General features: G+C 46.7%; 1 protein-coding gene across 1 annotated transcript in view; it reads right to left on the reverse strand.

The window, feature by feature from the left end:
- Positions 1-7,505: 7,505 nt before the first annotated feature.
- Positions 7,506-17,473, reverse strand: part of IQGAP3 (IQ motif containing GTPase activating protein 3) — a 38,306-nt gene continuing 28,338 nt past the window's right edge. Inside the window, exons 26-37 of the mRNA XM_063105847.1 lie at positions 17,191-17,331; positions 15,463-15,547; positions 14,797-15,029; positions 14,305-14,437; positions 14,074-14,173; positions 13,293-13,419; positions 12,230-12,317; positions 11,132-11,344; positions 10,488-10,654; positions 10,079-10,180; positions 9,542-9,650; positions 7,506-8,899 (exon numbers count right to left, since the gene is read on the reverse strand). Coding sequence (XP_062961917.1) covers positions 8,786-8,899; positions 9,542-9,650; positions 10,079-10,180; positions 10,488-10,654; positions 11,132-11,344; positions 12,230-12,317; positions 13,293-13,419; positions 14,074-14,173; positions 14,305-14,437; positions 14,797-15,029; positions 15,463-15,547; positions 17,191-17,331 — 1,612 coding nt within the window. The 3' untranslated portion in view covers positions 7,506-8,785. The remainder of the gene's footprint in view (positions 8,900-9,541; positions 9,651-10,078; positions 10,181-10,487; positions 10,655-11,131; positions 11,345-12,229; positions 12,318-13,292; positions 13,420-14,073; positions 14,174-14,304; positions 14,438-14,796; positions 15,030-15,462; positions 15,548-17,190; positions 17,332-17,473) is intronic.

A 17,473-nucleotide genomic window follows, 5' to 3' on the forward strand; every position in this document is an offset into this window, starting at 1 on the left:
CTGAAGTGACACACTATACTTACAGTCACATTTCGTTGGCCCACACTAGTCATATAGTTCTGCCTAACTGCAAGGGGGCTGGGAAATGTAGCAGAGTGAATGGAGTTTTTGGTGACTGTTTGGTCTCTGTCCCAACTTGTTACAGCCTGTAAGGCCATACATGATCTGTCCTTCCACCTTACCTCTCAGACCTCTTCTCCAGATATCCACGTAGCTCAGCCCTTCACCACCTTCAAGTCATTGCTGAGATGTTGCCTCCTCCATGAAGCCTCTCCTGATCACTCTAATGAAAATTGCAACCCACCCCTCCTTTCCTCCACTCCTGATGTCCTTTATCCTGCTTTTTCCTTTTTCCAAAGCATTTATTACTTCTAACATACTGAAGTATCTGTCTTTTCTGCCACAATGTCAGCTCTATGAGGGCACTGATCTATGTCTGCTTTGTTCACTAATGTATCCCAAGTACCTAGGACAGTGCCTGTTACATAGGGGGCACTTAATAAATATTTGTTGAAGGATTAAATTTTTTAAAAATATTTGCTGGGCTGGCCCCGTGGCTCACTCAGGAGAGTGCGGCACTGGTAGTGCCAAGGCCGCGGGTTTGGATCCTATATAGGGTTGCCCGGTGTGCTCACTGGCTGAGCGTGGTGCGGATGACACCGAGCCAAGGGTTACAATCCCCTTACCGGTCAAAAAAAAAAAAAAAAATTTGCTGTTGGCAAGGGTGTGGAAAAACTAACACTTCCATGCCCTCTTAGTGAGATTATAAATTGATGCAATATGTTTTTTGTTTATTTTTTTACAAAAGATGACTGGTAAGGGCATCTTAACCCTTGACTTGGTGTTGTCAGCACCACGCTCTCCCAAGTGAGCAAACCGGCCATCCCTGTGTAGGGATTCGAACACATGGCCTTGGTGTTATCAGCACCACACTCTCCCAAGTGAGCCATGGGCCAGCCCAAGGTGCAATACATTTTAAAAAATAAACTTTTAATTTTGTAACAATTTTAGATTTACAGAAAAGTTGAAGAGATAGTACAGAGAGTTCCTTTATGCTTCTCACTGAGTTTCCCCTAAGATTAACATCTCATATTACTGTGGTACATTTGTTAAAACTGAGAAACCAGTATGAACATACTACTATGAACTATACTCCAGAATTTATTCAGTTTCTACCAGTCTTCCCATTAATGTTCTTTTTTCTGTGCCAGTATCCAATCCAGGGTACCACATTGCATTTGACAAAACATTTAAAAAATATTCATGTTCCTTGTGGAGAGAGAGGCCCTCTTATGCTACACTAATGGAAGGGCAACTGAGAAGTTTCACAAGCCCCAGCAAAGACAGATTTGTGTTGATTTGCAACGTCAGTCTGGAGCTCTTTCTGGAAGCTGGACCACTGGCCCCAGTAGTGTGTGCCAGTTTTCTCTCGTTTTCTGTCCCCTCTTTCTTTCTGTTAATTGGTACAGATTTTCTAGAGGACATTAGGCCACATGTAAAAAGATCCTTTATAAAAGGCATACACTTTGACCTGGCAACTTCCCTTCTAGAAATGAAGTCCAAGGAAATAAACATGAGCACAAAGATTTATGTGCAAGGACATATCAGGAAGGAATCTTTGTAGTTAACAAAACATGAGGCTGAGGAACTTCAGCAAGTAGGTCTTTGTCAGGAGGGTGAAGTAGCACCCAGAGTTGTAAGGGAGTGAGGTGACTTGACCTGGGAAGGATGGCACGCTGACCCCTCTGGGGGTCCCAGTGCCAGAAACTGGTGGCTGCCTCTCCCTGGGGTGACTCAGCTCTAACTGGCTTCCCTTTCTGGGTGCCACCCTCAGAATTCAAGTTCCCATGGCAGAGGGAGAGAGATTCTGAGTGGCTGGTCTAGAGTCAGGAGCCCAAGCTCCTGATCAGTGGGAGGCAGATTCTGCTAACGCTTAACCCTAGGGGTCATAAGGAAGGGAGGATCGGTTCCCTAAAGGAAGAGACCCAGAGGGAACAACCCCAACAGACAACCACCATAAAGGATCTGCACTACAGTATTATTTTATATATCAAAACTTAAACAGTCTAAATGGTTATTTTATAGTGGATGGATTAAGTACATTACGCTATATCACATTTAATATAGAGAAATGTTTACAATGTTAAATGGAAAAAACAGCTTACAAAAAAAGATGCATAGTGTGATTCTAATTACAAATATGATTGGAAGAAAATACATCAAAATGTTACAAGTGATTATCACTTTGTTATGGTATCATGAATTATTTTTACCTTTTCTCTTTTTAAAATATTTTCTAAATTTTATACAATAAATATGTATTATAATCAGGAAAGAAGTATAATTTTTTTTTTTTTTTTTTTTTTAAAGATGACCGGTAAGGGGATCTTAACCCTTGACTTGGTGTTGTCAGCACCACGCTCAGCCAGTGAGCGAACCGGCCATCCGTATACGGGATCCGAACCCGGGGCCTTGGTGTTATCAGCACCGCACTCTCCCGAGTGAGCCACGGGCCGGCCCAGAACTATAATTTTTTTAAAAAATTCATACTCCAATCTTCTAATTTCTTTTCTAGTATTCTATTCTAAGGGGATAATTAGAAATGTGATAATGATCTTGTACATAAGATATCCATTAGAGATTTATTTGTAATAGTGAAGGTGGAAAACAACTGTTCAATATTGTAGGAATGTTAAAAATATTAAATATATGGGCTAAGCCAGCAATCCCACTTCTGGGTATTTACCTCAAAGATTTGAAATCAATATGTTGAAGAGAAGTCTGCTTGCCCATGTTCATTGTAGTACTGTTCACAACAGCCAAGTTATGGAATCAACCTAACTGTCCATCAGTGGATGAATGGATAGAGAAAATGTGGTATGGAATACTATTCAGCCTTTAAAAAGGAAGAAATTCTGTCATTTGTGACAACATGGATGGAAATGGAGAAAATTATACCAAGTGAAATAAACTAAAACACAGAAAGACAAATACTGTATGTTCTCACTTATATGTGGCATCTAAAACAATTGAACTTCAGGGCCGGCCTGTGGCTCACTTGGGAGAGTGCGGTGCTGATAACACCAAGGCCGTGGGTTCGGATCCTATATAGGGATGACTGGTTAGCTCAATGGTTGAGCGTGGTGCTGACAACACCAAGCCAAGTGTTAAGATCACCTCACCAGTCATCTCTTTAAAAAAATAAAAATAAAAATAAAAAAATATATAAAACAATTGAACTTCTATTTTTTTTTTTTTTTAAAGATGACTGGTAAGGGGATCTTAACCCTTGACTTGGTGTTGTCAGCACCACACTCAGCCAGTGAGCAAACCGGCCATCCCTATACAGGATCCGAACCCGTAGCCTTGGTGTTATCAGCACCGCACTCTCCCGAGTGAGCCACGGGCCGGCCCAACCATTGAACTTCTAGAAGCAGAGAATAGCATGGTAGTTACCAGAGGCTGGGGGTTGGAGAGAACAGGGAGATGATCATCAAAGGGTACAAAGCTTCAGTTAGATACGAGGAATAAGTTAGACTTTTTTTTTTTGAGATCTGTTGCACAGCAGAGTGAATATAGCTAATAATTGGGTACTCTGCATTTCAGTGTCTCTAAGAGAGTAAATCTCAAAAGTTCTCATCACAAAAAAAGTCAAATATTTGAGGTGATGGATAGATAAAATAGCTTGATTTAATCATTCCACATTGTTTTCAAAAATCATATCATTTTGTATCCCATAAACATATGCAACTATAATTTGTCAACATATAATAAAAATAATAAAACATAAAAATATATGAGCTTTTTTATAGGCATTAATAATGTTTTTAAAGTTGATACGACAAGCAAACAGAAAGGACATTGTTGGGTGGGAGGGGCGAGAGGGAAGAGGGAGGGGGGTTTCGGTAATGGGCCACAATAATCAACCACATTGTATATTGACAAAATAAAATTAAAAAAAATAAATAAATAAAAATAATGTTTTTAATGAAATTTTTTAAATCGTAAGAAAATGTTTTTCATGGCTAAGTGAATAAAGCAGAATCTAAAATTGTATATATAATATGATCTCAGTTACTCAACTCAGTCTATTTTTTTATTGTAAGTTGACAAATTATAGATGTATATAAGTCTCTCTATATCAACACAGCTAATGCATTCTTACGTCACATTACTAAAGTATGCTCTCTAGAACAGTTCTCAAACTGTCTGTAGTAAAGGATGTGTTTTTTAAAATTTCCAATCTGTTATGGACTGATATTTGTGGAAAGATAATAAAAACTAGTTACTAGAAAAATGAAAAAGACACAGAATACAAGCCTCGATTTTTTAAAAAAATTTTTTATATTCAGGTGTATAATTACTGGCAGTTTGCTGGAAGTTTCTAAGTGCTTGCTCTCAATTTTTGCATTTATCTGGTTGCAGGCCAGTAGCAGCTGTGGAGCCCACTTTAAGAAGCACTGCTGTAGGACAGGGGATATGCCACTCCTCCATGTTGTTTACACCTCAGTTTTAGAGCCAACGTGTGTACTGGCTTCCTTTTTCATAAGTCATGTAAGCTCATTGTAATAATGGCACAAAAATTGACTTCCCCTCATTCCTATTCCCCAAAGGTGATCACTGCCCAGTTTCTTGGGTATTATTCCAAAAAACATACAGTATACCATTGACAGCATTTCACATCAGCATGCACAATTCTAGCTTATCATTTTTATTGGCTGCCTAACGTTCCATTGTATGGCTGCCCTACTAAGTTCATTGCTATTATAAACAATACTGCAACAAACTCTTCAGAGCTGTTTGTCTCCTTACCCAGGTATATCCACAGGAAAAATTCCTCACTCGGTATGTGCACGTACACTTTTAAAAATAAAAGCTTTATTGAAATATAGTTCACATAGTATAAAATTCACTCCTTTATACAATTGAGTGTTTTTTACTATATTCATAGAGTTGTGCAGCCATCACCACTATCTAATTACAAAACATTTTTATCATCATACCCATGAGCAATCTCCGTTCTCCCCTTTTCCCAGCTCCTTGCAATCACTAATCTACTTTCTATTCCTGTGGGTATGCCTCTTCTGGGCATTTCTTATAAATGAAATCATACAATATGTGGCCTTTTGTGTCTGGCTTCTTTCACTCAGCATAATGTTTTCAAGGTTCATCCATGTTGTAGCATATGTCAGTGCTTCTTTATCAAAACAAAAAAAGGTAAGGGGATCAAAACCCTTGGCTCGGTGTCGTCCACGCCACGCTCAGCCAGTGAGCACACCGGCCATCCCTATATAGGATCCGAACCCGCAGCCTTGGCGCTACCAGTGCCGCACTCTCCCGAGTGAGCCACGGGGCTGGCGCTATCAAAATTCTTTATCAAAGTGGCTCCACCATTTTACCACCCCCTTAGCAATATATGAGTTGTAATTTCTCCACATCCTTACCAACACTAGTTATTATGTTTTATTTTGTAAAAAAATTTGGCAATTCCTCAAAATTTCAAACATAGTTACAATGTGATCCAGCAATTCCACTCCTAGATACCTAAGAAAATTGAAAACATATGTGCACATAAAAATCTGTACACAAATATCCATAGCAGCATTATCTATCATAGTGAGGGTGAAAAGGTATCCCATAGTGATTCTGATTTGCGGTTCTGTAATGACTACTGATGTTGATCATTCTTTCCTATACTTATTGACCATCTGTATATCTTCTTTAGAAAAGTGTCTATTCAAATCCTTTCCCCATTTCTTAATTGGGTTGTCTTTTTATTGTTAAGTTGTAAGAGTTCTTTATATATTCTGGACATAAGTCCCTTATCAGATATATGATTTACAAATACTTTCTCCCATTCTGGGATTTGTCTTTTCATCTTCTTGAAGTTGTCCTTTGTAGTACCGATTTTTAATTTTGATGGAGTCAAGTTATCTATTTTTTCTTTTGTCACTTGTGCTTTTGGTGTCCTAGGAAGCCATTGCCTAATCCAAAGTCAGGGAATTTTATGTCTGTGTCTTATTCTAAGAGTTTTATAGTTTTAGCTTTTACATTTAGACCTGTGATCCATTTTGAGTTAGTTTTTGTATATGGTGTAAGGTAGGGGTCCAACTTTATCCTTTTGTATGTGGATTCCTAGTTGTCCTGGCAGCATTTGTTGAAAAAATGACTCTTTCTTTCCCCATTGAACTGTCCTGGCAACCTGCTCTTACATTTTTGATGTTGCCAAAGTGTCCTCCAAAGAGGCTGTACTGGTGTATATTCCTACCTATGGGAGCTAAGTGCCTATATCTCAGATTGGGCATTGACGGTGATGAACTCAAGCCTATTAGGGACCATCACCAGGATGGATGAGTGTGGGGTAGGCTTGAAAGTGGCACGAGAGGGTGAGTTGAAGGAAGTGAAGATGTATCTCTCAGAGAAGAGAAAAATGCAGGGAATATGAACTGAGTGGATGGGACTGAGTTTAAAGCCTCATTCTGCCCCTTATCAGCTGAGTTAACCATCTGAATTTCTGTTTTATCATTTGTTAAACAAAGATGGTAACTGCTTACCTGTATAGGGTTGTTGTGAGGAGTAAATGTATGTAAATATCTCAGCCAATGACAAGCCTTCAATAACAGTAACTATTGTGACATTTCTGTATCGGTATATGTGGTTGAGATCATGTGTTGTGGGGGGGCACCACAGTAGGATAGTGTTGGAGCCATTTGGTGAGTGTGAGATTTTTAATGATGACTGATCACGTGTAGGAATTTGGATCTACTGGTAAGTGTCACTGTCACTCAGAGCAAGGCAGTACTTGAAGTCTTTGCTGTGACATATTAAGGGGGGGAGAGGCTGTGACTGAGATTGGCTGTGACAAGACAGATCCTGAGTGACAGAATGGAGGGAGGCAGCTGTGCCGGGCAAACATGGGTGCCCAGTAGGGGATGCTGGGGAGTTCAGATGTCCAGGCAGGTGCCTGGCTGTACTTTCCCCTCCCCCACAGACTTCCCTCCCTGTTTCCTAAAGCAGGCAGGAAAGGAGGGGTGCTTTCCCTGTGGAAAGGGGATTTTGATCAGAGTGTAGAATCTACAGTACGTAAGGAACTGCAATACCTTTGGTATTGTCACCCAAGGCTCAGGAAAAGAAGTGGCTGGAAATGTGTGCAAAATGGGTGGGGTAGAAGAACTTGGACTGGTTTCTCCTCTCAGCTTTAGTCTTCAGAATGACCAATAAAAACGGAATTGAAACCTAAGCAGTCCTTCCTCCTCTCTGTTCCCTGGGGGAGGGAAGAGAGGAATAAACGCCACATCTCATTAAGCTTTTACGAGCTCAGGCAGGAAGAGTGGACCCACACCAGAGGCAAGCAGAGGGCTAGGGGAGGCTGCAGGAAGGATTCTCCATCTCTCTCAGGGAAGATGTGTCCCAGAACTTGGGGGCCTGCTCTGCAGGAAATGAAATAAGTGGTTAACAACAGATGTGGAGCTAACAACTGCTTTTATTAAAATCAGAAGGGCAAAAGGACAGGAAGTTGGGTAGATGTGGGAACAACAGAGAGACAGTGGCAGAGGCAGGACTGCAGATCTATAGCAATTGCCTGGAAGAGACAGCTCTAAGGCATGAGAGTCTCGAAGGTGAAAGAGAAAAGGGAAAGACTGCTCTTTGTATCTTATGAAGCTAAAATAATGAGATCTTAAACATGAGTGAGAACCCTATTGCCCTGACCCATGCTGACTTTATAACACCATGCTCTAACTGGCTAAGCTAACCAGCCAGCCCTTCAAGCTGACTTGAAACACAAGGTACAAAAGATTGGCATGAATATTAATTTGAATAGGGGAAATGAAAACTCTTTCTCTGAGCTAAAAAAGATGAAAGAATTAAAACCATGATTAAGGCTGTATAGTGATCTGGAGTATAAGGGTGGGAGAGAGAATAAATACCTTAGTGACCTATATATAAAATAGACCATTACTAGGGAAGGAGATGGGAGGTTAATGGAAGGTCATCTTGCCATGCTGCCATGGAAGACAACTGTGCCACAATGTGACATGGGTATTAACAAACACTGAACCCCCCACCCCTTGCCTGGGTGTGTAAGTGAGAGGTTGGAGGGTGTGGCGACGTCACAGTAGCAGAATGGCCTGGGCTTGGCAGGGCAGGAAACTCACTGCTGATGAAGTGGGAGGTAGGGATAGGGAGACTGGCCCTGGCTTTGGAGGTGTACGGAGTGAAGGTAGAGGAGAAAGCAGGCTGCTGGGGCAGTGCTTGTAATATTGGGGTGACAATGGGAAGGCAGTAACTGACACAGAGCAATAGCCTTCCCAGGCCAAGGTGCAGGCCCTAGGTTTGTGCCCCACCATCTGGCTGGAAAACCATGGGGTTTATCATATGTGGTAAAAGCCACACAACCAGATTTCAGGGCAAGGCCCACTTTAGCCAATTAGAAGAGATACTGCCAGGGCCGGCCCGTGGCTCACTCGGGAGAGTGCGGTGCTGATGACACCAAGGCCACGGGTTCGGATCCTGTATAGGGATGGCCGGTTGCTCAATGGTGAGCGTGTTGCTGACAACACCAAGGGTTAAGATCCCCTTACCGGTCATCTTTAAAAAAAAAAAAAAAAAAAAGAAGAGATACTGCCTGTGGCCAGGTAGGCAAACTCCTCCAGCTGGGGAAGGGATGAGAATCCTTGAGCTTTGCCTAGCCCTGAGCTCTAGGTGTCTGCAGGGAAGCGGAGTAGTTAGTGTTAAAGAGTATCCAGCAAGGTAAGAGGGACTTGGGCAGCATCCACTGCCTCTGTCACTTCCACAAGAACTTCTTGTTGAGGAGGAAGATGAGAAGGTTGACGTTGACCTTGGCCTTATTGAAGAGCTTCATGACAGCCACACCCTCATACTGGAGCTGCAGGAGGTCCTGGAAAGGAAGGGGCAAGGAGGGAGTTTAAGGGCTCCTGGCTGTGACTCAATCTACAAAACACTAACATTGTGGAGACTTACACAGTGTCTGCCGGCATTGGCCACTGAAGTAGGGCATTGAAATCCCATGTCACAAATGAGGAAACCAAGGCCAACAGAGAGTGACTTGACCAAATGTCAACTCAAACAGTCAGGGTTTGAAATCAGTTTTCTCACTCAAAAGGCAAAACAGCAGAGCAAAAGATCTGGATTTGAAATCACTGCTTCCTTAAACACTAGCCTATGACTTAGGCTGGCTTCTTAACCTTTTAACTTCAGAGCTTATAAAATAGGGATAATTCTTCAGAGCTGTGGAGAAGATTAAATGAGGTAACATGAAAAGTCCCCAATGTTTGATAGGGCTTCAAATATTAACCCTATTCTGACACCACCAGCCCACTCCACTCTTCCAGATACTTGGCAGTGGGGTCTGTGTCAAGGCATGGGGAAAGGGGGGCTTGGGACATACAGACCCCACCCTTCTCTTCAGGAACAAAGCTGATGTTAGCTGGGGCCTAGGGAAGTGAGGCCGGCCACTCTCTTTAGGTCAGCACCTACAGCCCAGCAGGTGTCTTGAGGGCTCACGGGAGTGTCCCCTCACCTGATAATGAAGCTGAAATCGCTCCATGTCCACACCCAGGAACTTGGCATTTACTTCATACTTTCCTGCCTCATCTCCAGGGGTGATGTCAAAGATGACGTTTCTGAAGCTGTTAGAAACAGGACACAAAACAGGGACCCATTGCCTCTTTCCAGGGCCACAGCCCCACTCTTGCATCCACTGCTTCTCATCTCGGGCAGTTTTGGGCATGTCATCCAGAGCCCACACTTCCCCTCTGACACTCCTGGGGAGCCCAGCTCTCTGCTTTCTCCCAGTTTTACTCCTGGTCACCACATCATCTTTTTTTTATCTGCCCAGCCCTACTCAGCTGCTCTTGCTTCCAGGAAGCTTTTCCAGCATCCTCTGCTTTGAGGTATCTAGAATTGTGCTAGACCATGTCCACTGTCCTTAACTTTCTGTCTGGGGATGCCCTGTCTCCACCATCATTTTAGCAGCTCCTTCAAGGCCCAGAGCAGTGCTCCACCCACAGGTTAGGGGACAGGAATGGTCTGACATCTGCCCTCCAGTAACACATACTGAGAGGTGGGAAGATCTTCAATTTCCACCAGGACACCCTTCTCCAGGAGCTGGGCAGCAGTGTAATGAAGAGATGGCTGCTTCTTCCCCTTTGCAGAACTCCTGAGTAAAAGAAGGCTGCAGAAACTTAATCCAACCAACTCTTCACCACCAAAGACATTTGTTCTCTGTGACTGGCAGGAAGGAAATTAGATACTGAGGAAGAGTACTCACTGGTGGAAGTCAGAGGAAGGCTGAACTTGAGCCCAAGGCTTTGTGAGAGAGACTTAAAGACCAGAGTCAGGAAGGGATTGTGCCCTGCTGGGGTGAGATTCCCCTTTTGAAACTGGGAGACAGTGAGGCAAGGGTCAGCATGGGCAAGGGTGAGAGGTCACAGGGAACCTTCTGAGTATGGGAAGGCAGCACCTACTTGGAGCTGGGGGCCAGGTGGTCCAGGCAGGCCCGGATGTACTGCCCGTAGTAGTCTCCCTGCTCCTCATAGAAGGTGGTTTTAGCACTCAGGCCTTGTAATGTGGCCTGAAGCTTGACCAGCTCCACCTTCCGCCGCTGTCGGTGCCTGCGCTGGTTGCAGATGTCCTGGGGTTAGGGGGACCAAGGGAGGGGATGAGTTGGCCCTTCCTGGCAGAAGCCTCAGGGTCTGACACAGGCCCAAGAACAACTCACTGTGAAGATCTTCAAGAAAAGCAGGAAGGAAGAGGAGGAAGATTTCAAGCCTACTTTTCCTAGGAGGAACATCCCATCCCAAACCCTCAAAGCATGTCTTGGGGGCCTCTCCCTCACTGAAGAATAATTAGTGTCAAGCCTCCTCATTTTTAAGTAAAAGAGAATTGTAAGAACATCCCCCTCTCTGGCTAATTTTAAGACCTTTCCTTCAAAAAGGAACCTAGGCCTTCCTCTGGCTGGTGACAGTTTGAGGTAGACACTCACCAGGGAGAGGCCTGCCTTTGGAGTGCAACACCATGGATCTGCCCGTGCAATGCATGCGCATCTGTGTGCATACACACGCACACACACAGGCACACAGGCAAACAGAACCCAGGCCCAGGCTGTTACCTTGGCCAGCTCGTCCACTAGCCCCTGGTAGCTGTTGCTGGCACTGACCAACCCCAGGCCCTCAAGTTGGCGCAGGTTCCTCAGGACACGCCGTTGCTTCTCTGCCAGTGGCAGGAGGGAGTGAGCTGTCAGCGAGTGGTGTCGTCGCAGTGGCTCTGGGTTCTGGGCCTCACAGGCCTGGCGTCGGCACATCAGCCGCTTGTGGGCCACTTCCTGAGGGGCAGAGATGCTAAAGGGGTCTGCCGGGCCCCACCATTCTGCCCCCAAACAGGCCCCAAGAGCACCAGCAACCAAGGGAGACCTGGGCACTTTTCTAGGTGTCACCAGGAAAGTGCCCCCAGAGCCCAGGTTCTGGGGGGAAATGGGGTGTGTAGCTAGCTTGTGGAGAACATCAAGGTGTAACATCATAACAAAAGGTGTAACACATAGAAGGGCCTAGACATCACCACAGGGGAGGAGTGGCCCAAAGGAGACCCAAACAGAAACTACAGCATAAAGGATTCTGGATAGACCCTGGCTACGATGTCCCAACAGTGTAGCTTTGTGATGGCACCAGGGTGTTTGGGGAATTTTCCTCCCTGTTTTATGTTTTTAGGACATGCCTCTACTGGCTGTCACCACCTTTTCTCTAGGAAGCCCCTGGCTAAGTCTTCAATCCAGGGGCCCAACTTGCCTCTGGCCCCCCACCCTCTTACCAGCTTCTCCTGCTTCCAGGCCTTCAAGCAGAGTGCTCCCTCTTCTGAGCACAGCCCTTCTGTGCTCTTCAGGGTGGACTTCCCAGACTGCCTCTCGGCATCCCCCCACACCCCAGCACTGGCATAGTGGGCTCTTGTTGGGGAACAAGGAGGGATATGGAGTCCTGTGATTCTGCAGCCTGAGGATCCCCAAGGCTAGGGCTGTTCCCCTCGGCCTGTGGGCTTCCAGGTCAAGGGCCTCTGCCCTTGGCCATCCAGAGCTCTATGCTCTCATTACTGATGAGCACAGGTATCTCTGCTTATGGCAGACTGTGGGTGGGGTTTGGGAAGAGAATCAGCAGTGCTGGTGGGGTGAAGTGGGGGATGAATGAGGCAGAACCTGTGGGCTGGCCGGGCTACTCACCTGCTCTCTGGAAGCTGAGAGGGACAGGATCTCCTTTAGGGAGTCTCCAGGATGGAACTGAATGATATCGGCCAGCATCTGCTTGGTGCTACAGGAGGAGGGAAGTGATGGGAAAGAGGTGAGGGGCAGGAAAACATTGGGCTGGCCACAGATCTGAGAGTAAGCGGACCCTACTCCACATCGTGGCTGCCAGAGATGCTTGGGAGGGAAGGGGAGAGAGCAAGGGGTGGAGGAGAGATGTTGATGCCTGGAATAACCTCCCCACAAGTTATCTTCTTTTGAGTCCTTCAGCTAAAGGATGCACTTCCTCCTCCCAACCCAGGTGTCCCTTCTCCTGAGCTCTCAATGCACCTGACACCCCCCTCCCTCCTGGTGGCTCTCTGTGTGTTCACCCCTGGCCCTAACCCACTACAAGCCTTTTGATGGCAGGACAAGGCATAATACCCCACTCGCTTGTTTACTGAATGAATGAATGAGTGGAAGGTTGCCTTGTTGGCAGGTGACTGAGCTGGTGACTTGGCTCCTCCCTTGCCCAGATGACCAGCCCAGCCCTGCTGGGGGTCCCCCTGCCTTTTGTGGAGCTGGGGAAGAAAAGCTCCATGCCCATCTCCTGATCATCATACTCAAAAGAACGGAGAATGACAACATGTGCTCCACCACCCGCTGGCTGTGGGACTTTGGACAAGTCACATAACTACTACGTTTCTTTCCTCAACTATGAAAAAGGGAAACCACCATCTACCTCATAGCTTGTTCCTAAGATTAAATGATGACATATAAAAAAGCATTTGGTAAACAGCACAACAATATGCAAACACCCATTGTTGCCAGTATCTTAAGCATTCCTTTGCCTTTTGCTCTAACAGAGCCAAAAGCTGAGGTTGTCAAAAGGAAAACAGCTGAGATTGCAGGAAGATGAATGTGAGTTAGGCTTCAGGCAGAACTTCCTGAAGGGGAAGGGAGCCCGGGAGAAGGTGGAATGGCCCCCTAAAAGCAGTGCCATTTTACTGGCCACAGGGCTGGGGAGCTCAGGTATGTGGGGGCAGAGGCTGGCCTCACCCACCTCAGAAGCAGGCTCCGGGCATTGGCATCATCAGCGTCTGCTTCTAGCCCTTCAAACTTGTTGGTGAGTGTCAGGGACACTTCTAGTTTGCTCAGATCCATGTGCCCATCTGTAGCTATGTTCTCTCCTGTGGTAGGGTGAGGAATGAGACAGAGACAGGCACAGGTGCGCGCACACACACACACACACACCCATGCACAGATGGGGTCATGGTACACGTGCTGCTCCCCATGCCCTCCTTCCAGGAAGCTTTCCCACATTGCCCGATGGCACACACTGTGCCCTCAACCCTGAGCACTGATGGAAGAAATGCTACCCACAGAGCATAACCTTATGTCACTGAGGATGTGCTGCCCCCACACCCTCAGCCCTGGGTTTCTCACTGGGCCTGCATTTCCTGGCTGTCTCTGATCACCACCTTCATTCTGCCCTTCCATCCCTTGAAGCTGGCTTCTTCTCATCCCTCTTCATCAGAGAAACTTACTGAGACCCCACACAGGCCCTTAGCCCTCCATGTCTCTCTCACATGATTTAATTGGCCATTTATATGATGGTACTGGGTCCCTCTACTGTCTGTCCACTCTCTCCATATCAGTGTCCCTGTGTTCATCTTAGGACCAAAGGGAGCGAGAGAGGGAGAATGTGTAACGAGCTGCCTGGCACACCACCAGACTCTTCTGAGGTGGGGTGAGTGGGCATGCTCATGTGCCCTGGCCAACTTCCTGTCTCTTCCTCCCTGCAGGTCCCCTGGCTGGCTGCAGCTGACAAGGAGGGCACACACCAATGAGGTCAGGGATGGTAGGCAGCTCCCCTAGTTCCTCCAGGAGCTCATGCAGGGGGTCATGATTGGGGGCGATCCAGTCCTGGTGCTCCAACAACAGCTGTAGGACGGAGGAAGAAAAGTAGATGCGGGGTCTGAGCCAGGCCCTCCTCCTGGGGCCAGCACACCACCCCATTGTGGGCTTCAAAACCTCTGTCCACCTAGCCAGCCTTGCAGGTTGTGGTCCCTCACCTTGTGTGTGTTGACCAGCTCCCCCACAGTGATATACACCATGGGTTTGGCTACAGCCACCATGTCTGAGTACTCATCCATTGCAAAACGCTCCTCTGGCTCTGGCACCTGGCACGCTCTGCAGATGAACTTCCTATCTCCAGAGGGAGGGCATATGAGAGGGCAAGGGTGGCACACCACACATGCTCTGTCCCCCTCCACCATCCCTTCCCCTGGTCATCTCCAGCGACTGCTCAAGCCAATTCTGACTCTTCTGTGCCCTCTGTCCTACCCTACCTCTGTTCCAATGTCTTCTTCAAGCCAACATCCTTTAATAGTCCTTTTTTCTCTCCACTGGGGAGTCCTTCCAACAACCCAGCCTCTAGCCCCTCGATATACCCTTCACCTCTATGCCTCTCTCCCTCATGAATTCCGGAGGGGAGAAGTTGGATGTGAAAGATGCGAAGAGGAGAGAAAAGGGACAGGGAGGATCAGGATGCCAGGACCCAAGACCTGAACTTGAGGTGTGTCTCCTCCAGATAGCCATTCAGGACCTGTAGGTGCCGGTTCTCCCCAAAGAATGCCTTGCCAGCTGCTGCGTGCTGCAGGAGCTGAGCCACAGCCCCAAGGGCGTGACGCTGTGGGGCGGCCAGGGCACCGCCCGCTGTCATGGCCACAATGTCGAAGGCGTCAGGTGCCACCACAGCTGGGTTCAGGAAGCGGTAGTACAGGAGGTTCCCTACCACCTGAGGGCAGAGGAGACACTTCTAGAAGCACCCCGAGGTTGCCTTGAAATCTGGCCCCACATTCCTAGCTCACTTGGCTGGAAGGGACCACCTGGCCAACCCTCTCACTTTACAGAAGAGAAAACAGACACAGAGCAGGCAGGCAACTTGCTCAAGGTCACACAGAAAATTTGAGCAAAAGTTGGACTAGAACCCAGATCTTGTGACCAAGCCCAGGGTTGTCCACTCTGTTATCTCATGCCTCAGCTGCCTTTCCATCTGCCACCTGAAGCCCTGCTGGTGAGCCAGGCTCAGTTTACAGGGTGGAATATATTTTCCTCCTTGGATTTTTACAGCGTAGGGTTTTCTGTCCTTTTGTCTCAGTCTAGGGCATCATAGGCATCAGCAGGGCAAAGGAGGACTTGTGAGGTGAGGGAGGGGAGACAACACTTGCCTTATAGACCTCGCTCTCCATGGCATTGGGGAACTTCTCTGCCAGAGCTGTCTTCAGGACTTTGGCCACATATCGCATCCCATATCTGGGGACAAACAGGTGCACTTTGGCTCTGCCTGTCTCCCTCCATCAGAGCTCAGTGCGTGAGTGCCAAGCTGCCTCTCCTTCTCCAGCTAAGCCACACCAGAGTCGAACTCAAGCACCATCCCTCCACTATCTCCAGCCAGCTCCCTGCTGCCTTCCTCCAAACATCTCTGAGCCTCACCCCTTTCTTCTGTCTTCTTGTCAGTACCCAGGACCAGGGCTCTATCATCTACTAACGCTCTCATGCAGACTCCAACCTGGCCTGAGAGCCTCCTCTTTGAGACCCTCTAGTCTCCCCTGCAGAACACCCCAGATCACAATATCCCTACTTTCTCCCACTGAAGCATCTTTAGGCTGTAACTTGGGTATCTGACACTGAGCCAAAACCCTGTTCTGGGACAGCCCAGTAAGCTCCAAGGCAGCCAGCCCTGTCAGCTATTATAGAGCATCTGTGAGGGGCCTGGTCTGGCCTAGAGGCAGGGCCTGAGGAGATCAATGAGCTGGGAGTAGAAGCTCCAGTCCTGATTCCACCACCAACCAGAAATATCATTCTAGGCTATTTCCTTCCCCTTTGTAAGTCTGTCCCCTGGTCTAGAAAATGGGAATGATCATTCTGGTCCTCTTTATCTCACAGGGTTTTTGTGAGGATTAAGTGAAATTATGTCTGTGAAAGTAATATATAATGGTAGAGTACTATTCAAATGCTAGACTTCATTATTATTATTATTATTCCTATTATGGATATGCCAGCTACAAATTTAATTAAATTTGGTTAAAAGCTATTTCCACCTCCTAGGGTACCAGAGACAGAAGTTTTCAACTCATTGTGTACTTTCCTTTCTTAGGCCTAGAACAATCTACAATATAGAAAGTATAGTGAGTGAGCTGAAGGATAGGTTTTTGGTAGGACTCCCTAGTGGAGAGAAAAGAGGACTATATTTTGTGTTTTGTTTTGTTTTGGATGGCTGGCTGGTATGTAAAAATAGATTATTTAAGAACTTCTAATTGTACACCCTTAATCCAGTTCTCCAAGTTTGGGGAGCAGAGTTATAAACCCTGTAGGTTCCCCTCTCTGGCATCCCCTCCTTGCCCTGGGCCATGCTAAAAGGCCAGTTGGCTGAATACTGGGGCTAGATGACTTCTACCTTGTCAATGTTTTCACTCACTTGCTTTTCAAAAAACATTAACTAAATGTTAAGAAAGGAGAGAACTGGGCCGGCCTGTGGCTCACTTGGGAGAGAGTGGTGCTTACAACACCAAGTCAACGGTTAAGATCCCAGTCATCTTTTTATGAAATGCTTTACGGGTTTGAAGTATTTCTTATGTGACTTTGCAGACTAAAGAGTCCCATTTTATCCCTATTTGCTCTTAGATAATAATATGTGCCCGTAATCATTTTAGGTTCCCTCCTCTGGCTCCAGTGATATCCTAACAGGCCACACACAGGCCTGCATGCTGTTTTCCAGCTCACTCTCCAGCAGGGCCTTCAAACATTCCTCACACATCTCCTGGAACTGCTCTGAGCACCCCCAGCTGTGTTCCCCTCCCTGCCTTCCTCCCTTCAGGACTGCTGCCCTGCTTTCTTCTCCCCTCCTGGCCCTCCTGAGATCCCGTGCCCAGGCTGGGTGGGGCGGTCACACATACGGAATTTGGTCCACAGATGAGATGATGGCTACAAGGAACTTATCAGTTATGGTGAGGAGGTTACGCAGGGAGATGTCCAGTCGTCTTTGGACCTCGGGGTGGCTCAAGGCCTGCTCTGGGGTGACATCATATGGGAGATGGCTGTGGGCAGAAACAGACAAGATTTAAGTTGGAGGCCCCCTCCCAAGACCTCCTTTCCCTGAGGCCCTACCCTTCAAACTCTTCTCTAACAACAGGATCTCATATAGACCTGCTAAGGGCAGCCCAGCATGCTAGAGGGGAA

The sequence above is a fragment of the Cynocephalus volans genome, chromosome 8 (assembly GCF_027409185.1).
Source record: "Cynocephalus volans isolate mCynVol1 chromosome 8, mCynVol1.pri, whole genome shotgun sequence".
In the NCBI taxonomy this organism is placed as follows: domain Eukaryota; kingdom Metazoa; phylum Chordata; class Mammalia; order Dermoptera; family Cynocephalidae; genus Cynocephalus; species Cynocephalus volans.